This window comes from Psammomys obesus, unplaced genomic scaffold, assembly GCF_907164565.1.
Source record: "Psammomys obesus unplaced genomic scaffold, mPsaObe1.curated_primary_1811, whole genome shotgun sequence".
Classification (NCBI taxonomy): domain Eukaryota; kingdom Metazoa; phylum Chordata; class Mammalia; order Rodentia; family Muridae; genus Psammomys; species Psammomys obesus.
In genome coordinates this window covers 16,584,749-16,608,142 of record NW_026596088.1, presented here as the reverse complement: position 1 = coordinate 16,608,142, position 23,394 = coordinate 16,584,749, and the positions used below count along the sequence as shown (strand labels likewise).

The 23,394-nt window shown below is 37.5% G+C and overlaps 1 protein-coding gene across 3 annotated transcripts in view; it reads right to left on the bottom strand.

Annotated features, from left to right (window-relative positions):
* The window catches only part of Sbf2 (SET binding factor 2), a 335,395-nt gene that overhangs the window by 123,015 nt on the left and 188,986 nt on the right, over positions 1-23,394 (bottom strand). For all 3 annotated transcript variants that reach the window (XM_055627308.1, XM_055627306.1, XM_055627307.1), the window contains 3 exons: positions 22,222-22,426; positions 18,945-19,054; positions 18,104-18,253 (listed from right to left, as the gene is read on the bottom strand). In XM_055627308.1, the coding sequence (XP_055483283.1) occupies positions 18,104-18,253; positions 18,945-19,054; positions 22,222-22,426 (465 nt within the window). The remainder of the gene's footprint in view (positions 1-18,103; positions 18,254-18,944; positions 19,055-22,221; positions 22,427-23,394) is intronic.

The window sequence follows — 23,394 nt, the reverse complement described above, 5'->3', positions numbered from 1 at the left end:
CACACACACACACACACACACACACACACACACACACACACACACACGCATTCTGTTTGCACAGAAGAGAGCATTGGATCTTATGGGACTACATCAGATCTTATAGGACTCCAAAAGACTGGCTCTTATGGAGGTCGTAAAACTCCATTTTCCATTAGGTGTTATATTACTCATGTTATATATATTTGAAAAAGTTCTTTTTTAATTATAGTAACCATTTCTTAAAACCATGAGTAGGATAGGAAGTTTTCATATTATTTTTTGCCTATTGACATGCTCACATACCCTTAATCTGCTATTAAAGTGACCTTGCTTTTTTTTTCTTTTTCTTTTTTTTTTTTTTTTTTTTTACTTTTAAATCTACTTTTGAGTTGAGACTGGTGATGCACACCTTCAGTTGCAGGCCTTAGGTGACAGAGGCTGGTAAATATGGCCAGTGTGGTCTGCAAAGTGAGTTTCAGGACAGTCAGGGTTAGACAGAGAAACCTTGTCTCAAAAAACCATCATCACCATCATCACCATCACCCTGTTATTACTATTATTTTAAACTTTTGAGAAAAGGCCTTGCTATGCAGCCTACGCTGGTCTGCAGCTTAGTATGCTGTTTAGTCTAGTGTTGAATTTACTCGTGCCTCAGCCTCCTGAATGCTAGGGTTACAGGCATGCACTACTGCACCCAACTTAGCAACACGATTCTCAACTGTTAAATCAGACTTGCAATCTGAGAAAAATGCTACTAGGCCATGATTTTTATCATTTCCCCATCCCCTGAAGTGTCTGTTATAATCAATCTTAAAATAGTTACATAGTTTCAGTTATTTCTTTTTTTAAAAATTAATTTATTTTAGTATGTTTATCCTATAGTATATGTCTAATATCCACTTATGAGTGAGTAGATACTCTGTGTATATTTCTGCTTCTGGGATACATCACTCAGGATGATCTTTTCCAGTTCCCACCACTTGTCTGCAAATTTCATGATTTCCTTGTTTTTTTATTGCTGAGTAATAGTCTTTTGTGTAGATGTACCACAATTTCTGTATCCATTCCTCAACTGAGGGGCATCTGGGCTGTTTCCAGCTTCTGGCTATTACAAATAAAGCTGCTACAAACATGGTTGAGCAGATGTCCTTGTATACTTGAGCATCTTTTGGATATATGCCTAGGAATGGTATAGCTGGATCTTGAGGAAGTGCTATTCCTAATTGTCTGAGAAAGCACTAGATTGATTTCCAAAGTGGTTGTACAAGTTTACATTCCCACCAGCAGTGAAGGAGGGTTCCCCTCTCCACACCCTCTCCAGCATGTGTTGTCACTTGAGTTATTCATCTTAGCCATTCTGATGGGTGTAAGGTGAAATCTCAGGTCAAGGAGGACTCTGGCTAAGATGCTCAATCCCCATTCAGAAAGGCAAAGAGGATAGACATTGGATCGGAGGAGGGAGAAAACAGGGAACAGGACAGGAGCCTACAACAGAAGGCCCCTGAAAGGCTCTACCCTGCAGGGTATCGAGGCAGATGCTAAGAGTCATAGCCAAACTTTGGGCAGAATGCAGGGAATCTTATGAAAGAAGTGGGAGATAGTAAGACCTGGAGAGGACAGGAGCACCACAAGGACAGCAACAGATCCAAAAAGTCTGGGCACAGGGGCCTTTTCTGAAACTGATACTCCAACCAAGGACCACTCATGGAAATGGCCTGGAGCCCCTGCACAGAGGTAGCCCTATGGCAGTTCAGTGTCCAAGTGGCCTCCATAGTAATGGGGACAGGGACTGTCTCTGACATAAACTGACTGGCCTGCTCTTTGATCACCTCCCCCTGAGGGGGGAGCAGCCTTACTGCAGCCACTCCTGATGAGACCTGATAGACTAGGATCAGAGGGAAGGGGAGGAGAACCTCCCTTAACGGTGGACTGAGAGAGGGTCACAGGTGGGGAAGAAGAAGGGTGGAGTTGGGAGGGGAGGAGGAAGGGAGGTACAGGGAGGACATAAAGTGAATAAACTGTAATTAATAAAAAATTACAGTTTATTCACTTTGTATCCCAGCAGTAGCCCCTTCCCCCATCCACTCCCAATCCCACCCTCCCTCCCTCTTTTTCTCCTATGTCCCTCCCCCAGTCCACTGATAGGGGAGGTCCTTCTCCCCTTCCATCTGACCCTAGCCTATCAGGTCTCATCAGGACTGGCTGTACTGTCTTCCTCTGTGGCCTGATAAGGCTGCTTCCCCCTCAGGGGGAGGTGATCAAAGAGCAGCCACTGAGTTCATGTCAGAGACAGTCCTTGTTCCCATTACTAGGGAAAGTTTCAATTATTTCATCTGCTGAAATGATAATGATCAGAACTATATTTTACTGCCTAAGATACACAGAACAATTTGCAAACTTAGTAAAAAAAAAAAAGAAATCTCATCTAACTAATGATTCAAAATAACTGATAATGAAGCATAGGATGAAGTAATCCACACATGTAATCCCATCACTCAGGGAGGCAGAGACAGGCAGATATCTGTCAGCTCAAGGCCAGCCTGGTCTATAAAGTGAGTCCAGGACAGCCAAGGGTTCAGGGAGACCGTAAAAACCAAAATAATTAAACAAACAACTAAACAAACAAGTAACATAACTGATATTGGTTATGAAAAAAACTGTAACTAATTCCTGGTAGGTCTAGAACATACTGAAACATGTTCAAAAAGACTGTAAAGACATCAATTATAACTTTAAATGTCTTGGAAATTTAAAGCACTAGTGAGTGAAAATATTTCTGGGATTTGGTTCCCAATAACCAGCACTCTGAGACTTGTTAGCACCTGAGTTAACATTTCCAGTGTTCATATATAGTACAGCAGTACAGATCCTATATGTTTGCACCAGTCACTGAGAGCTGAACATCCTTTGTGGGTTTATGCTAACATATGACTGGTTTTCCCTGTAAGCAATTTTCTAACATCTTTAAACTTATACTAAATATTTACTGTATCAATGAAACTTTCACATTTCCTTGGGATTTTTACTAGTAATGTGACAGTCATTAAGTTGGGTTATAGTATAACTGCATTAGCTTTTTGTTTGTTTGTTTACTTGTTTCAGAATGACCACTCTGACAAATGTGGAAAGCCAGTGAAGACAGATTTCAATCATTCAGCAAAAAACTGAGCTCTACTTGTGATGGTTGGTAGCTTTAATCACCAATTTGGCACAATCTACAGTTGCCTGGGAAGAGAGTCTCAATAAAAGATTATTTACATTGGGTTGGTCTGTGGGGAGACTTGAGCACAATGTGACTCACTGTATAAGTGCCTGCTACCTAGGCCTCCTTACACAGCACAGTAACCTGGAATTGGGAACTGAAACAGTTTCTCTTCTAAGATGCTTTCTTTCAGGATATTTTATTGCAGCAACAGAAACAAAACCAGGACACTAGTGTATATCATTCAGTTGCTAAATATTAGGTAGTGACCACATCAAAGCTGCTATTAGCACAGAGCTTGAAGACCGGACACATGCCATACTGTTCTGTTCTTGCTTTGACCATCTGACATGCCCTCCTTCACCTTAGTATACAAATATTCCTTTCATTTCAGTTTTTAGTTCAGACATCACTTCTTCATGGTCTCTAGTTTCTTACTGCTCTTTGTCTATGTCAAATGTTTCTATTTGAACGAATGAACAAAGTGTGGATAGTGATATATGGTACTACTTCATAAAGGTGCGAATAGAAGAATTTCAATGGTATACATGTCACAGTTGAAATTTTCAAACAACTAAAATTCAAAAGCATATCATACTCTATTATTTGCAAATAAAAAGATACAATAAAACTACCCAAATTTAACTGCAGTGTAAATGGCTTTGGTAATTAATATACACATGTGAATATGTCCGACAGCTGTCAAACACAATCTTCTTGAAAAGTTTTAGGAGACAATATTGCCTACTCGTCACTATCATTACATCAGTTAGCATTTATCAATACTACTGCCATTTCTAACACCACATATCAAGTTAGTCCTTAAGGGATCTCTTCTAGGTTAACACTGTCATAAGCTTCACATAATCCATCAAATTACACTAAAGTAAATACATGCTCATACAACAGTAGAATTTCAACAAGTTTACAATGGTGAGGTCAAAAGTTCTTTAAACCAAACAATGCAAAAGAAAAAAATCAGATTGGCTAAAAGATAACAGCAGGGCTGGAGAGATGGCTCAGTGGTTAAGAGCACTGGCTGTTCTTTCACAGGATCCTGGTTCAATTCCCAGCAACCAAATAGTAGTTCACAACTGTCTATAACTTTAAGAGCTGATATCCACACAGACATACATGTAGGCAAAACACCAATGTACATAAAATAAAAATAAATAAACTATAAATAAAAAGATAACAGCAAAAGCAAACCAAACAACAAACATCAACTTTAAGCTGGGCGGTAATAGTGCATATCTTTAATCCCCCAGCATTCAGGAGGCAGAGGCAGATTGATCTCTGAGTTTGAGGCTGGTCTGGTCTACAAAGTGAGTTCAAGAACAGTAAAGGTTACACAAAGAAACCATATCTCAAAAAACCAAACTAAACCAAAACCAAAACAAAACCAGAATAAGATGAAATAATAAAATGAACTTTAAAAAGAAATGGATCTGATGTATGTTTTTAAAATTATTTGATTAAAAAAAATCTTTGAGTTATTTCTTTCTTAAAAAACACTACTACACAGAAGCCAAATATAAAGTTATTATATGATTCTGTTAGAAAAAAACACTACTGCATTGCTGCTGGGATTCAAACTGGGACAGCCACTTTGGAAATTGTTAGACAGTTCCTCATAAAAATGAAATACATTCTTAACATACTATTTAGTATGTTACTTGATATTTACCAAAAAAGGCGAACAGTTATGTCCACAGAAAAATCCTGTGTGCACTGCTTATAGTAATAATATATGAAACACTGTGCATGTTACAGATTATTTTAATTTGCATTAACTATATTGTCCCCAAATTCTCAAGAACAAAATGTAAATGTTTCAAAGGAATAAGGTACTGCTATTTACATATGCATATCTTTGTTTTCAAAATCCAGCAAGAATAAACCCAGTGCCTACAAACTGAAAATGTAATGATCCCTATCATTGGTAATTATTCTGTCAAGAGACTTGACAAGCAAGTGGAATGAACAATTAGGTCCAGAAATAGCTAATGCAAATCAATGTATTTGACATTCAACACTGGAGGTAGAGAAAGATATCATAGCATACAAAAGAGTGATGCCTACTTCCAACAAGCAGAAAGGGTTAATGAAAAAGAGCCAGCTGAGCTGGACTTGAGAGAGGACGGGCCATGGATTCAACACTCTTCTTTCACATCTCTCACGCTAAAAGAATCTTTTACACCTTCAGTTAATAGCTGTTTTCTCACATGTGGTTTTAGTTGCCATGTTTTAAAAATATACAAAGGTTACATATGATAAGCAAGCTATATGCAAAGACAATATACTTAAGCACATATTAATATTTTAAGCTATTGTAACAGTATACTTGTTTTTGTATACATATTTCATATTAGAAAAGACACCCACTAAATTTTAATAATTTTTGTATCAATAAAGATTTTGTATCAATAAAGATTACAAAATTAATATTATTCACTTACATAAAATTTTTTAAGTCTAAAGAAATAGGACTGTTATGTTGTGAACCTACATTGTCCCTGAAGGCTCACATGGTAGCCTGGATGCCAGCTTTGAAGATGTAATTGGACCATGAGGGCTTGAGCTTCACTTGCAGCTCAACACACCAGTGAAGATGGGGTCTGGGTAGAGGAAATTAGGAATATGACCTTTAAGTGTATTATCTTGTTCTGGCTCCTTCTTCTTACTTTGTTTTTCGGCCACCATGAGTGGGGTGAGCAACTTTGTTCTGTCATGCCCTGTGTCATGATGTTCTGCCCCAGTAAAGCTCAGAAATAATGGAACCAGCTAAGGAAGGACTGAAACTTTGAAAATGGGAGCCAAATATAACCTTTATCTTTTATGTTGTTTTCTCAAGTACTTTGTCATAGTAACAAGGAGTGATTAATATATAATCATTCAAAAATCTAACATTATCATCTAAAGACACTGTCTAGAAAACTGGGAAAAGCATAGGTCTGTACATCCTTTTATGACCCCCATTCTTAACCCTGGCAGGCTACTATGGTTCTGCTAGCTTCACTCAACCATTTCACCTTTGTGGACCTATTTTATTTGGCTAGAATAGAGTTTATCAAAGATCTCTTAATGACCTTTGCTTCACTCACACTGTCCTAAATTCTTTGGCGATTCAATTTCTGATTTAAACTCACTCAATGAAAAAAAAAATTATTAAGATTTATTAAGAACTCAGGCAGATATTTCCTGCAAACACTCTGGCTACAAGGGTGGATTCTGGAAGCCAGATGCATGAAGTTTATGCAATGTTAGGCTCAATATGTACTAGTGACAGTCACTAGGAAAGAATATCCATAAAATACATTACTCTGAAGAGATGTGTCTCAAGAGGTCATGACAATGGTCAAAATCTTGGCTCAACAAGTTTTGATGCATTATTGATAGAAAAAAGATCCCTGCAAAGCCTACTTTCACACCCTATTTAACAGTGCTGAGTTCCAGAATAAAGAGCCTGAGCAACTCCTAGTCCAGGAGTTGCTGGACTAGGGGAAGACTTTGGGGACCCTGTGAATAGACAGCAGGGGAAAATGAAGCACTCTAAAAACACAGCAAAAGTATTTCAGTCTAAATATAAGTCTACAGCCAAAAAACAAGGTCACTACTTACTATGTTTGTATGATTTTGGACCTACTGAAATTTCATTTTTAATTTAAAATATGAAGTTATAGGAGCTGGAGAGGTAGCTCAGTAGTTAAGAGCACTGACTGCTCTCTCAGAGGACGCAGGGCTACTTTCCCGCGCCCTCATGGTGCCTCAGAAGCACCTATAATTCCAGTTCCAGGGCATCCAATGTCTCCTCTTCTGACTTCCACAAGCACTGCCTACATGCGCTGCACAGACATACATGTAAATAAAACACACACACATCTAAAATAAATCTCAATAAATAAACATGAACTTACAGGGGCTGGAGAGATGGTTCAATGGTTAAGAATACTGGCTGCTCTTCCAGAGAACCCAGGTTCAATTCTCAGCACCCATATGGTGGCTCATGACCATCTATAACTCCAGTTTCAGAGAATCCAATGTCTTCCTCTGGCCTCTAAAGTTACTAAACCCCAGACACTCATGCAATAAAAAGACATACAGGTGAACAGAACACCCATACAGATAAAATTTTTCAAAAGAAGTTATATAAAAAGGAATATGTTTTCTTGACTAAAATAGGCTGTAGGGCTGGAGAGATACCTCAGTAGTTAACAGTACTTGTTGCCCTTGTAGAGGACCTGGGTTTGATCCCCAACAGCCACATGGTAGCTCACAACTACCTGTAACTCTGGTTCTAGGAGATCCAATGCTATCTTTTTGGCTCTGTGGGCCCTACATGCATGTAGTGCACATACACACACTTGAGTACACACTCATACATATAAAATAATCTAAAGGGAATAAAATGTTATAGATGTTAATCTCCTAATGAGGTTTCTTCTGGTGTTAGTATAAAAGAATAGGAAAAGGCCTGTTTGCTTAGAATGCCTCCTTGGTCCTTTCACTTTAAGGATATGCTTTTTTTTTGGGAGGGGGGACATGTTAGCAAACTGCCTTTCTTGCAAGCAACAAATAAGTGTACCCTGCCAATCCAGTAGTCAGTATTTTTTGATTGGAGAATTGATACCATTAATATTTTGAGCTGTTATTGAAAATTACATATTAATTTATATAATTTTATTCTTTTTGTAATGTTGTATGCTTTCCTACTATTCATTTGCTTACTGTTTTAGCACAGTCTATTATTTCCTGTATCTCTGTGTACCTATTTTTTTCCCCACATGTTGGCTTCCTTCAAGTATCTTTTGTAGTGCTGGCATGTGATTGTGAATCCCTTTAGTTTTTGTTTATCACACAGAGGTCCTTCTTCTTCAATTATAAGGATATCTTTTCTTGATACAGCAATTTGGGTTTGAAGTTCTTATCTTTCAGAACTTAAAACACATCATATGACATCCTCCTAGCACTTACAGAGTTGCTGTTGAGGTATCAACTAGATTGGTTTGCTTATATGTGCGACTGCGTGCTCTGTCACATGTTTCAATAGTCTTTCTTTGTTCTATATACTTAGTGCTTTAACTATAATGAGACATGGGTAGGTTCTATTCTGGTCTTGATCATTTGGCATTTTAAATGCCTCTTGTATATGAATGGTCAATTCTCTCTGTAAATTTGGAAGATTTCCTGTTATGATTTTATTGAACACTTAATTTTTTATTAATTATTTATTACAATTTATTCACTTTGTATCCAGACTGTGGCCCCCTCCCTTGTCTCCTCCCCATCCATCCCTCCCTCTTCTCCTCCTATGCCCCCTTACTTAACATTTTTTTTAAATCTCTACGCTTACATTGTTTCTTCTTCTATGCCTATGATTTGTAAATTTCCTCTTTTAATGGTATCCCATAGTTCTCACATGTCTGTTTACAGTTTCTTATTATTTTATCTTTATTGTTGTTTGAATGTTCTAATTCATTTATCTTGTTTTCTTTGTTGGTTGTCAGTTGCTATGATAAATTATTCTCCAAAACGCAACTTAAGGAAGAAAGGAAGGGAAAAAGGGAGGGAGGGTGGAAGGTGGAAGGAAGGAAGGAAAGAGGGAAGAAAGGAAGGAAGGTAGGTAAAAAGGACATTTATTTCATACCTTTGAGATATTTTCTGTCATGGTGGGGAAGTCAAGATAGCAGGCACTTGATACAACTGGTCCCACTGCACCCTCAGTCAGATAACGAAGGGTGAGTGCCTGTGTTCACCTCACTTTCTCCTCTTCACGCGGTCCAGAATCCCACCTCAACTAACCTAATCAGGCAATTCCCCACAGGCACACGCAGAGCCTCCTCTATCAGCTGATACTAAATCTTAAGAGTTAACAAATAAGATCTGTCATTACACTTGATTTCAAGCTCTGATAATCTGCCTTCTACTTGACCCATTCCACTACATTATTTGATGTTTTGAGCTCTTCATCTCCAAAATTTAATGTTTTTTTTTTTTTTAGCATTTCTCTTTTTATTGGCTTCTTCTTCCATATTCTGTGTTATCTTTATTTCATTCACTTGTTTGCAGTTATTTTGAATTTGTGTAGAAATTTATTTGTGCTTTCTTTGCTTCCTTAGTTATTATGATAATCCTTTTGAAATCTTTGTCTGGGATTTCATCTAATTCACTCTCACAGAAATACATTACTGTAGAATTGGTAAATTTTAGAAAAGTCATGTTGCCCTTTTAAAAAATTTCTTTTGTGTTTTGTGCATTGAAAATTGCACATCTGGAGCTTGGTATTTGGTTAGATTTTAAAAATCCCTTTTCTTTAAGTTGAAGTATTTGCAATGTTTTAAGTGTGACTAGGTTGCAATAGTGATTAGGCACTGTTATTTACTGGGCCGGCAGTCTGCATGCAGCTCAGTAGTAACTGAGCCTTTATCCTTCAGGTTCAGGACATTATACTCACATGCAGTGTTTGTTTTTCTTTCTGGGGACAGAGTCTCATGGAGCCGAGGCTGGCCTCAAACTCAATGTGTAGCTGCCTTAGTTAGGGTTTCTGTTGCTTGTGATAAAACACCATGGCCAAAAACAACTTGGGGAGGAAAGGGTTTATTTAGCTTATACTTTCACATTTGCTCATCATCAAAGGAACTCAGGACAGAAACTCCAACAGGGCAGGCACCTGGAGGCAGGAGTTGAGGCAGAGCCATGGAGAAGTACTGCTTGCTGTCTTGCTCCCCATGGCTTGCTCAGCTGCTTTCTTGTAAAATCCAGGACCACCAGCCCAAAGATGGTACTACTCACAATGGACTAGGCTCTCCCCAGTCAATGAATAATGCGGAAAATGCCCCAGAGCAGCGCTTCTCAACCTTCCTAACATTGTGACCGGTTCCTCATGCTGTGGTGACCCACAAACAACAAAAAAATCATTAACTTTGCTAGTGTTATAGACCATCATGTAAATAACTGATACATGGCCCCTGTGGGAGGGCCGTTCAGCCCACAAAGGGGTCGCAACCCACAAGTAGAGAACTGATGCCATACAGCCTGATCTTGAAGAGGAATTTTCTTAACGGAAGTTCCCGCCTCTCAGATGACTTAGTTTGTGTCAAGTTGACATAAAACTACCTAGGACAATAGTCAAGGATAACCTTGATTTTGGATCCTTCTGCTTCTACCTCCCAAGTGCTAAGCTTATATACAGATGTACACTACCATACATGGCTTGTTTTGCTTGAGTTGCCCTGTGGCGCTATTATCCTGGTCTTCTGTTTCCCATCATCTCTTTCTTTCTGAGGTACCTGTAACTGTACACACTGGGAGTCTCACATGTTCAAGAAGACTTTGAGTTTGAAGTCAGGTAGCCAAATTTAAGAAGAATTCATATAAGAAGAATATCAATTAAACAATCAATGAAAATTTTGTAGCTCTACACTTTATGTCAATGCTCTATCTCAAATTAATCCTATTTTTTGATTTACAGTTAGTATTCATATAGACGTTTATTTATTCTAATACTATTTGTAAAGAAACAAAACCTAGCACTTGAGAGGTAGAAGCAAACAGATCTCTATGAGTTTAAAGCCAGCCTAGTCTACAGAGTGAGTTCTAGGACAGTGAAGGCTACACAAAGAGATTTGTCTCAAAAAATGACCTTTCATCCCTCTATTGTATCATTTCAGTGCTTTTATGAAGAGTGATATAAAAATGGGTCTACTTCTGATTGCTCTTTCCCACTAAGCTAGTCATTTATGCTTTATGTCAACACAACACGTCTTGATTAACTGGTGTTGATATGGTTTAAAATCCTCAAATTTTGCTCTTTTTATTGAGGGTGCTATTCTAAGTTTGCAGTACTTCCACAGAAACCCAAGAATCAGTTTGTTAACTTCTAAAAGAAGTATTATGTAATTCTGACTTAGACTGCATTTAATACATAGTTCATTTACATAGCAATAACTTCTTAATACACTGTCTTTCACATCCCTTATGTCTTTACTTTTAATAATTATATAATTTAAACTTACCTAGCAATTGTTTATTATTCTCTTATTTTTTTTATATTCGATCTTTTACGTAGTATTTCAACTATTATATACCTATGTTCAATAAGTAAATATAGTCTTAGCGGGAGGCCTAAATGTTTTCTGTTTGTTTTAGAGAGACAGGGTTTCTCTGTGTAGCCTTGGCTGTCCTGGAACTCACTGTGTAGACCAAGCCATCCTTGGAACTCACAGACCTGCCTGCCTTTGCCCCCCAAGCGCTAGGATTAAAGGCGTGTGCCACTGCCACCTGGCTAGGAGGCCTAAATCTGTCACTGGTTGGTACTAAAACTAACTCATACTGGGTCGTGTCCAAGATATTAGACCAGTTTAAAATTGTGAGTTCATTTTTTATTGAATGTGATCTAGGGAAATTCTGATTGCTTAAACAGGAGGTGTATTATTTAAAAAAGGATATATAATTGCTTCTCCTGGAGGCAAAGGGCAAGTATGCTACTAAGTGGGGATTACCTCTTATTTCCAGTGTTTGTATCTCAGTGTAAAAAGTTTCAGGTGCAACCAGCTGTCCAAGGCTTAAAGCAACCAATGCATAAGTGTGGTTATAAAGCCTGCTGATGTAGGGGCTACAGAAATAGATTAGTGGTTAAGAGCACACCGGCTGTTCTCCCACAGGACCCAGGTTCAATTCCCAGTACCCACATGGCAGCTCACTGCCTGTAACTACAGTTCCAGGGGATCTGGAATCCTTACACAGATATATATGTAGGCAAAACACTAATGCACATAAAAATAAGCCTTCAAAACATGTTTAAAACCTGATGATGTTTAGGATTTGGTTTGTTTTATTTGTTCTTTTCAAGAATACAGAGAAAAACATATTTGGAGAGCTCTTCTTCTTCAGAGGAACTGTGTATCAAAATTCTGAGTTACTTTTTTTGGAATTTTCTAAGGTCTTTTTCAGTTGATAAGTGCGTTCCTCATATAATTAGGTTTAACATAATGACAGAAGTGGAGAATTTCACCGGGTTTTCAAATCATAATTTATTGTTAAAAGACAGTAGCTGAGAGGCAGGTGTGGGGCACACTCCTAGCACTCTGGGAGGCAGAGGCAGGCAGATCTCTGTGATTTCCAGGCCAGCCTGGTCTACAGAGTGAGCCCACGACAGTCAAGGCTACACAGAGGAACCCTGTCTTGAAAAAAAAAAAAAAAAAAAAGACGGTAGCTAAGTTCTAGGCATAATAAACGTTTTAAATGGTGGTTCAATTTACATTTGGTTTTTTTTTTTTTTTTGGTAACCTTTGTTTTGAAAATTATGATCCAATTTTTGGAGTGAGACGCTATATAGAAATTTAATTACACCCTGTATAAAAGAGTGCTGTGAAACAAATTGCCTTGGCTTTGAAAGAACCGCTAAACAAAGCAGTTGTTTGGCAGTACTCGTGTTCCCTTTGATTCTCCCTTGAGGGAAAGAGACCAACTTCTAGGTCATGAAAAGAAAGATACTAAGTGTTTGAATCACTAACTAAAAATTAGTTCATCTAGTTAATGTTTCTTTCTTAAAATATCAACACAGATGTTTGGCCTGCTATTAAATTCTATGCTTTTGTAATGGATAGTCTGAATGTCACATTAAACCCATTTACGAATGCTGTTTTAACAAGCAGAGACAAAATAAATCCCAAGTTGTAATAAAGAACTCATTCAAACATGGACAGTACATGTAGGCCCATTTATAACCAGAAAGAATGCTTATATGACGGTAAATGATGGAGCATGATGAACAAAGGGACTATGGTGGTTTGACTTGCTTTGGCCCCACAGACTCAAGTGTTTGAATGTTTAACCCATAGGGAGTGATACTCTTAAAGAGGTGTGGTCTATTGGAGTAGGTGTGGTCTTGTTGGAAGTGTGTCATTGTGGAGTTGGGCTTTCAGGTCTTATATATGCTCAAGCCATGTCCGGTATCATACCAGTTTCTCCCCACTGCCTGCGGTTCGACATGTAGAAGTCAGAGTGCACATATTTAATCCCAGCACTCAGGAGGCAGAGCAGATGGATCTTCATGAGTTTGAGGCCAGCTTAGTCTACAAAGTGAGTCCAGAGAAGGCTACACACAGAGAAACCCTGTCTCGAAAAACCAAAACCAACCAAATAAATATTAAAAGTAAATAAATAAGATGTAGAAGTCTTGGCTTCTCCAGCACCATGTCTGCTGCACATTACTAGGCTTCCTGTCATGACGATATGGACTAAACCCCTAAAACTATAAGCCAGCCTCAATTAAATGCTGTCCTTTATAAGCGTTTCCTCGGTCACGGTGTCTCTGCACAGTAAGGGAAACTGTAACTAGAGAGGCACTATGTTTCTGTGCAACTGAAATGCTCATTTATGTAAGTATGTAAGTAAGGTAGATTTGAAAGAAATAAAAATTATGATGGTACTTTTTATTTCCCAGAAAGATGAGTATTCACAGAAAAAAATATTGTAGCCCAGCTTCCTATATGTCTGTAAATGATATAGTTAAGCATATGTGTTAAGATTAAGTTTAGACAATACCTTAAAATATAATCTAAAATGTGAAACTTTGAGCTTTGAAACCTTAGTTTATATATATCATAGAAAATTCTAATAGAAAAAACTTCCAATACAGTTTTTGTGCTTTAATGCCAGTTATTAGGAGGTTGGAAAACTGTCTAAGTTTAGGGCTTTTAAATATACTGATGTCAGTTCTACTTCTTTGTAATTTATGGATAGAAAAAAATTACTGTAACAAAGTAACAAAGAATATATGGGTTTTTGAAGGGAAAAGTCAGTACAGTTTATCTTTTTCATATGGGGGCACAAACTGTTTTTTTACAAAATAATTTTAATTATAAAGGATATGTTCTAACTTAATTTATATAATTTGGTTATATGTGAGATTCAAAGAGTTTAAATTATAAGTCAAAAGTATTAGACTCTATAATAGCAATGCCCACTATTAAGGACTTAGTGTATCTTTCCAGATTTGCAATCATCTATATGTACACATATATGTAATTACAAATAAAAAGAAACCACATATCTACTTTATGTAACTATTTGCCAACACTAAAATATAAATGTTCCACACCATTACATATGTAGATTGACATGTTTCTATTCAGAGTTGAACAGTCTTGCAAAGAGACAACTATTTAAAAAATCAATATAAAAATGGTAACTATTTAGGGGGTTTTGAAATACCACAAGGCCTCCTACACGCTACGGGCTCTCCACCACTGAACTAGATCTTCATCCCTATAGCCCTATCTTGATTTTGATTTTCATTGTGGCTTTACCACAACTTTTATCACTAAGTTAAAAATTTGCAGATACAATAGACTTTTGATTTTTTTTATGTGAAGCCATACTGTAATTAAGCTGTTTTTACACAAAATATGTTAAGATTCAACCATATTATTATCTGTAGCTGCAATTTAATACTCAACAGAAAGAAAATATCACAATTGATATATCCATTTATCACTGATGTGTTTCATTTTTCTTATTATTATTTATTTTTAACTATATGTCTAGTGGGAGGATATGTGCACATGTGAGTATAGGTGCCCATGGAATACAGAAAAGGAAATTGGATTCTCCTTAGCTGGAGTTACAGGCAGTTTAAGACATCTGATGTGAGTGCTGAGAACTGAACCCCAGTCCTCTTCATAAGCAGTGTGTGCTATTAACCACGAAGCCATATCTCCAGGCCCTAGCTTTTCTGTTTCATGCTGTAAGAGACATTTTTGTGCACATCTCTTGGTGTATATAAGCAAGAGTACATCTAATAGAACATCTGGGTCCTAGAATATGATTCATATTATTACTGGATAGCAATAAATTACCTTATTTCTTTTCTGATATATTATTATCTTACAAAATGTGTTCATTTTAAAACTCAAATCTTCACACGAATATATATTGTATGCTAAGTATATGCCCCCAGATTATTCTATTTTCTCTTCATGCCCCTCCCCTTCCTATGAGAACTCTGTGTTCCTCTCAGACAGTATCATTTCTAATTTCCTATTATATATACAGAGATGAGTTTATCTATATAAAATCTAGGACCCACAAATGAGAGAAAACATATATTTGCCTTTATGAGAGTAGTCTAATGCTTAATAATGATTCCAAGTAATTGAAATCTTTTTCAGAAAGTTCTTTCATAGGCTGATACCTTGAAATGTTTTTCTCTACTTTCTCTTCTATAAGTTTCAAGTTAGAGATGGGGATCTAGTTTCATTCTTGTACATATGGATATCTATATTTCCAGCATCACTCATTGAAGAGGCAGGTTTTTTTCAATGTGCTTTATTGGTATCTTTGTGAAAAATCAGGTGGCTGTATCTGAGTTCAGATTTTGTTCTGCTGTCTTATCCCACTGATGTACATGTCTGTTTCTGTGCCAGTGCCATGACAGTTTTGTCACTATGGCTCTGCAAATAAAACTGCAAATATAATGAGGTCTGATAATACCTCTAGTATTGGTTTTTCTCAGGATTGCCTTGGCTATCCAGGATCTTCTGTGCTTCCATATGAATTTTATGATCTTTTTTTTCTATTTATGTGGAAAATGGGAGGGTTAGGAAGGAACATGGTGGTCTTTTCATCTTCTAGTGTCTTCAATTTCTTCAGTGTTTTCACTGTAGAAGTTTTTTACTTTCTTGATTAGTTTATTCTAAGGTATTTCACTTTTTTGTTTGTTTTTTTTTGTTTTTGTTTTTGAGACAGGGTTTCTCTGTGTAGCCTTGGCTGTCTGATTCTCTGAGTGCTGTGATCACATGTGTGCACCACCGAGCCCAGCTGGTATTTCATTTTTTAAGGCAATTGCTTACAAACATTTCTTAAAATATTTACTAATTTACACATCAGCATTCTAATTTACAAGTTACATAACCTTGTATATTTCTTCAATTAAAGGAATAAATATTTTAGATCACTTATTTTCTCTTTTTTTCATTTTCTTTTTCAAGAAAGGGTTTCTCTGTGTAGCCCTGACTGTCCTGGCTGTCCTTGAATTCACAGATCTGCTTGCCTCCCAAATGCTGGAATTAAAGGCGTGTGCCACCACTGCCTAGACCACCCTTTGATATACTCGTCAATCAGATAGTTTTCTTTACATCTTTTCTCCATTTAAAAATTAGGTTGTCTTAAAAAACTACAAATGTTGTTATGATTAGATACAAGTTTGTTGGCAACTATATGCTTTGCATACATCTACACTGAGGTTTATAATCCCACTCTTTTGTTCCCCTTGCTAGGATAAGCATACTTAAGCCATTTATTTATTTCTCTATTTTGACAGAAGTTGTACATTTTAATGTAGTTAAATCTTTTAAGATGGGTACTATTGGTGACTTTTTTTAAAAATAAATCTTGTTCTAACCCATGTGGGATTAACATTGTTTAGTGTGAGGGTTTATACTTCTTATGTTGATTTTTTTTTTCCTTTTAAATTTTTTCCAAACAGGGTCTCACTATGTCTGGCTGTCCTAGAACTCACTTTATGTAGACCAGGCTGGTCTCAAACTCACAGAGATTCACCTGCCTCTGCCTCCAAAGTTCTGGGACTAAAGGAGTGTTCAGACTATGCCTGGCACATGTTGATGGTATGTATATGTGGTAATTTACAGGTCCCACCATTATTTACTACGTTAATCATAATTTTCTAAAATGAAAATTGTTTTTTTTTTTGAATTTTATTTTTTTCTTATCAGTTACATTTTATTAACTCTGTATCCCAGCCATGTCCCGATCCCTCATTCCCTCCCAGTCCCTCCCTCCCTCCCTCCTCTCCACCGTGCCCCTTGCCAAGTCCACTGATAGGGGGGACCTCCTCCCCATTCATCTGATCCTGTTTTATCAGGTATCTTCAGGATTGGCTGTGAAGCTCTCCTCCGTGGCCTAACAGGACTGCTCCTCCCTTGGGGGGTGGGGAGGTCAAAGAGCCAGTCATTGAGTTCCTGTTAGAAACAGTCCTTGTTCCCCTCACTATGGGAAACCAATTGGTTACTGAGCTACTAAAATGCCATTGTTCTAAAATGCCATTTTGCCATAAAGTACATTTCAACTTAAGTGTATATCTGTTTAGACTCTTTATTCTTTTCTATTGTTCAATGTAATTATCTAACCAATGTTATATTATCTAACTTGAGGGCTAACAAGGGAAGTGTCCATGACTTGCTCTTTTTCTTAATCTTATGAGGACAAGGTTGTTATGAGGACAAAGAGGATTTTTGAACTTTTACTTGGATTTTTTACAGGAACTATGTAATCTTTAGAAATTATTTTGAGAACTGTTATCATATACTGTATCTTCTCATTTATTTATAGCAAATACATCATGTGGTTCTTGTTTCTACCACGACATACTTTACATGTATTTTATTTATATCACTTAAGAGTCCAATAATTCTCAAAATTTAAAGAGAATAGGATGGCAACCAACAAGGAACCTAGATTGTTTCTTCTAATTTGAATCTTCATTATTTTGTAGGAATGTTATTTCTGTAAGATCATATACCTATTCTGAAGCCCATATGAAATTGGTTTTTATAATTCATTGGTTGTTAATCATTAATTGCTATTTGCTTCAAGAGCACTGAAAACTGACTAGGGAGTGATATGACTATGGAATTTGGTAATATGAGACTCTAGGCCTTTAAGATATTGCTCATATCACAAAATCAGTATAGTAACACAGTACTAGTCAAGAGAAAACAAGGAAAGAACAAAGAAGAAGTGGGGATTTACATCAATTAATGAGCAAGTGATTCAATGGATATCATCTTTTCATTAGCTACAGCAGCCTCAAGACATTGATATTTCAGTAATTAATACATCTCTTGTAAAAAAAAAGTATTTGTAAAAGAGGAATAATCCAAAATCACTCAAAATTACCTGTAAAGTACAATTCATCATCCTTATTATGTAGTCAAACTGTTGATGGTCCAATATTGCCCGGTTCTGCTGGACATGCAAACCCAGTTCATCAGTAAGACACTGTCTAGCTGCTTTTCCCTTAAGGGCCCTCAAAGCAGCAGGAAGGGTCTAGGAATAAGAGAATTCCAAGTGACCAGAAGTACCTTCAAGCAATCACACTGAAAATTCAAATACATCCTGTCAAAGATTCAACAAAGTTACTATAACTGAATTCCTAGGGAACAGGTAATTCGCTGCTAAGACTAATTGTAAAATAGGCTTGTAATTATGTGTTTATTTGTACATTGTAATAAAGAGATTGTTTAATTTGGAAAACCTAAAATAGAACAAAGGTACAGATAAACATAAAGAAAAAAGTATCAGAGCAGAAGGGTGCAACACTACCAGAAACAGGTATAAACCAGCATGCAAAGCCTACAATGACAGAATACTCCTGTACTCAGAGTGGCTCAGGCAAGAGGATCAGTAAAACTAGGTCAACCTAGACTACTACACAGTGAGACCTTGTCTCAAAAATCCCAAACCAAAACAAACCAATAATAAGAAATAAACAGCATGCAAAAGCTGAAGGGAAGAGAAATAACAGGAAACCTGCCACATTTCAACCCCCATATATATGATATATAACATAGAATATTAATATGTCACATATTATATTATGTCATGCTATACCATATTATATTAACATATTATTAGTATATTATTATACTATTATACTAATTATTATTATATAGGAAAATAATTATATACTAATTATTAGTATATAGGAAAAACAGGTAGAAAAATGTTATTTTATTACCTTCTCAGTTTCCAAAGTTTTATTTTCAAATATGAATGAGATGCAGTTTCTAACAACTTCTAGTCTCTGTGCACTGTTGAAAACTGTTATTACTTTATCCATTATTGAAACTGGTGGAGGAATATAAAGAAAACACAAATAAATTAAAAACTACACCAATTATACACTGGTTAGTCTAAACCTTCAAATCCTGTGGAAAAAAATAAAACAACAAATGGCATGCAACAAGAGAAGAAAAATACTGGCTATGTTAACAGTCTTATTATAGAGATTACATTTTTCTCTTTGGAGGATACAATTTAGTTCACATTTTATAACAATGAAGAGGTGAATTACTAGTATAACACTTGCAAATATAAAAATATCTCACAAATCAGCTTCAAAATAGATACACAGTGCTAAGCTAGAGCTAAAATGGAAAACAGCTCCATAACCATGAGACTTTAACACAGTTCTCTCAATGGCTATGGAAGAAGAGACAAGTATCAGTAAAGACTGACCATGAACTGCCAACCAGAGAGCATACATGGGACTGACCTAGGCCCTCTGCACATCTCTAACAGTTGTGTAGCTTGGTCTTCATGTGGGACTCCTAACATGAGTGAGAGCAGGGGCTGTCTCTGACCCTGTTGCCGGCCTTTGGGACCCTTTCCCCTACTGGGATCCCTAATCTTTCATTAAAAGAAGATGCTTGAGTCTTACTGCAACTTTGATGTGGCAAGGCTGCTGATATCCATGGGAGACCTCCCCTTTTCTGAAGAGAAAGAGAGGGAGAGTGGATGGGTTTTTTTTGGGTGTGTGGGGGGGGAAGGATTAAGAAAAGAGGAGGGAGGGGAACTGCAGTCAGGATGTAAAGTAAATTAATTAATAAATAAATTAATAAAAAAAAAAGAAAAAAAAATCACAGCCCTGCTTTTTTTTTTCTTGGTCCCATTGGAAGAGGAGAGTCTGGTCTCAGAACAGTGGGCTATGAACCTACAAAACCAGAAAAGTTGAGGAAGCCTTTTATTGGTGGTCTGAGATTTGAAACCACAGATGCCAGCTTAAGAATGGGGCACACTTACAGACTGTGTGGTAATGAGAGATTCCTAGCCTTATGTTGAAGAGGGGAATGCTACAGTATGTGCTTAGCCAGGGAAAGTTGATGGGTGTATGGTGGAGCTCTTTCTAGAGATAGAGAGGATTCTGTCAAGTTTGGTGTCCATTTAACAATGAAGAAAAAATGGTGGTATTAAAGATACAGAAGATATAATTTCAAAGAAGAACTTTTCTTCTTTGAAAAGTATGGCAAGATTGAAAGCACAGGGGTGATGGAAGACAGGCAGAGTGGAAAAAAGAGGATTTGCTTTTGTAACTTTTGATGATCATACACAGTTGATATAACTGTTGCAGAATTGGGAAGTGAGAAGGGCCCTTTCTAAAATAAGAGGTGTAGTTGGCTGAATCACAGAGATGCTGTGTAGGCAGACCTGGCAAGTTCATGGGCCACAGAGAAAACTTTGGGAGTGGGGATTAACTTTTGTGTGGTGAGGACTTTGGTGGAAGAGGAGGCTGTGGTGGTGGATGTGGTGGAACGGGGGTTTGTAAGACAGTGGATGAAATGGATTTGGAGGTAGCAGTGGCAACTATGGTGATGGAGCAGATTATGGTAGTAGAGGGGCCTATGGTGGTGATGGACCAGGATATGAAAGCCAAGGTGGTAGATATGGTGGTGGAGAAGGATGTGATGGTTACAATGAAGGAGGAAGTTCTGATGGAGGTAACTGTACTACACTGCCTTTGGAAATTATAGTAGACAACAGCAATCAAATTATGGACCCATGAAGGGCAGCAGTTTTGGTGGAAGAAGCTCAGGCAGTCCCTATGGTGGTGGCTATGAATCTGGTGGTAGAAGTGGTGGATATGATCGCAGAAGGTTTAAAAAAAAAAAAAAAAAAACAGCAGAAAAGGGCTACAGTCCTTAGCAGGACAGAGAGGGAGGAGTTTTTAAAAAAGCTGAAAGTTGCAGGTTACTTTGAGACAGTTGTCCCAATGCATTAGAAGAACTGTACAAATTTACCACAGAAGGAATGATGATCCACAGTTTGGAAAGATACTGCAGCTTAAACAGGAAACCCTTCTTGTCAGGACTGCGATGTAGTACCAATCAGATGTACAATCCTGAGGTTTTAAACTGTTGTAGCTTTGTCTTTTTCATTACATTGCTATATTGCATCAAAGGCAACAAACAAAAATCTGCTCAGCATCCTGGGGTTGGGAAATGTCACACCCTTGTGTGACATCACTGATAGAGAAGAGTGTCAGTAAATAGATTATCACACTACCTCACCAGTCCATTCCTGGGAGTGCAATCAACAGAACAGAAAACATAGCCACACAAGAAATTGTGCTTTGCTGTTCACATCAGCATTATTTATAAAATCCCCAGAGAAGAACCAACTCAAATGTCCACCAAATCATGAATGGATTAAAAACGAAGGTCAGATGTATATATATTTTCCCCTTACTGTTGAACATTATTCACCCAGAAAAAGCAAAGACATACTGACACACACTACCATAAAAACTTTGGAAGTATACTAAATGAGTAAGCCAGTCACAAAAGAACACATGGTACACAATTCCATTTATACAAATGCTCATAATAGGCAAACCTATGAAGGAGGAAGGAGTTCTAGAGAAGGCAGTTCTAGAAGGAAGCAGGAAATCAATGATAACAGGTACAGAAGAACAATGGCTTGAGGAAATCTTCTTAAGCTCAACAGTGAAAATGAGTGAAAAAAAAAAACAGTGAAAAAGAGTTAAGAGTGTTAAAAGTCACTGCACTGTATACATGTAGGAGAACTTTCCGAATGTGAACTATAACAAACTGTTTTAGATTTTACAGTGGGAGCGGCAAGACAGCCCTCACTTTTGTGAGAAGCAGCATGGATGGAGAAGTTTCTGAGCGTTGATAGCACCCTGATTCTAGTGTGTGCGCTCGTAAATTATATGCCTTTCTTTGCTGTGTCTTGTAGTTTAATGGAAGGACATACACTTTTTTTTTTCCTGTAATGTTTTTGAGATAGAATTTCATTTTGAGAGGTAGTTCTAGGTGGGTGTTATACTCCTTATGTAGCCCTGTCTGGCCTAGAACTTGGGTCAAACCTCCTGCCTTAGCTCCCTGTGTGCTATGGTTATAGGAATGTGTTAAGACTTTCATCTCATGAAAGGTTTATTTTTAAAATGAGCAAACACACACACACACACACACAAATACACACACACAAATACATACCAACAGGTGGACCTGCTGGCACCACACATTTCTTTTCTATTCGTGTAGCAGGAGGTGCATTCTGGTTCTTAATAAGATTTTCTTCTATTAGTTCCTGAACCCGGGTTTCATTAATCTTCGGAAAAGGAAGTATATGAACTCTCAAGTGGGACCCTTCTGTTGGACGTGGAACTTTCTGGAATGCCATATGAGGGTTTGGATTCTCCTGCAACATCAGACACAAGTAAAATTATCCAAGTTAACATATTTAATATAGCAGTAGAAAATAGGAAGAATACAAGAGCACAGAGGGACAAACTGAAATCAGATAGGTGAATAAATATACATTCATATACATGCCAAAGTATATAGAATGCCAGAATCTTCTTCCAGGATCTTCTTTTTTAAATTTTTTTTCAATTTTTAAAAATTCTTTATTAATTATACTTTATTCACTTTGTATCCCCCTGTGGTTCCTTCCCTCCTCCCATCCCAATCCCTCCCTTCCTCCCCCCTCTGCATGCATGCCCCTCCCCAAGTCCACTTTTCCTTCCTTCTGATCCTAGTCAATTAGGTCTCATCAGGAGTGGTTGCATTGTCTTCTTCTGTGGCCTGGTAATGCTGCTCTCCCCTCAGAAGGAGGTAATTAAAGAGCAGGCCAATCAGTTCATGTCAGAGACAGCCCCTGTTCCTATTACAGTGGAACCCACTTGTATACTGAACTGCCATGGGCTACATCTGTGCAGGGGTCTTGGGTTATCTCCATGCATGGGCCTTGGTTGGAGTATCAGTCTCAGGAAAGACCCCTGTGCTCAGATTTTTTGGTTCTGTTGCTCTCCTTGTGGAGTTCCTGTCCTCTCCAGATCTTACTGTTTCCCACTTCTTTCCTAAGATTCCCTGCACTCTGCCCAAAGGTTGCCCATAAGTCTCAGCATCTGCTTTGATAGTCTGCAGGGCAGAGCCTCTCAGAGTCCCTCTGTGTCAGGCTCCTGACTTGTTCCCTCTTTTCTCCTTCTTCTGATGTCCATCCTCTTTGCCTTTCTGGATAGGGATTGACCATTTTAGCAAGAGTCCTCCCTCTTGATTAGTTTCTTTAGGTGTACATATTTTAGTAGGTTTATCCTATATTATATGTCTATATGAGTGAGTATATACCGTGTGTGTCTTTCTGCTTCTGGGATAGCTCACTCAGAA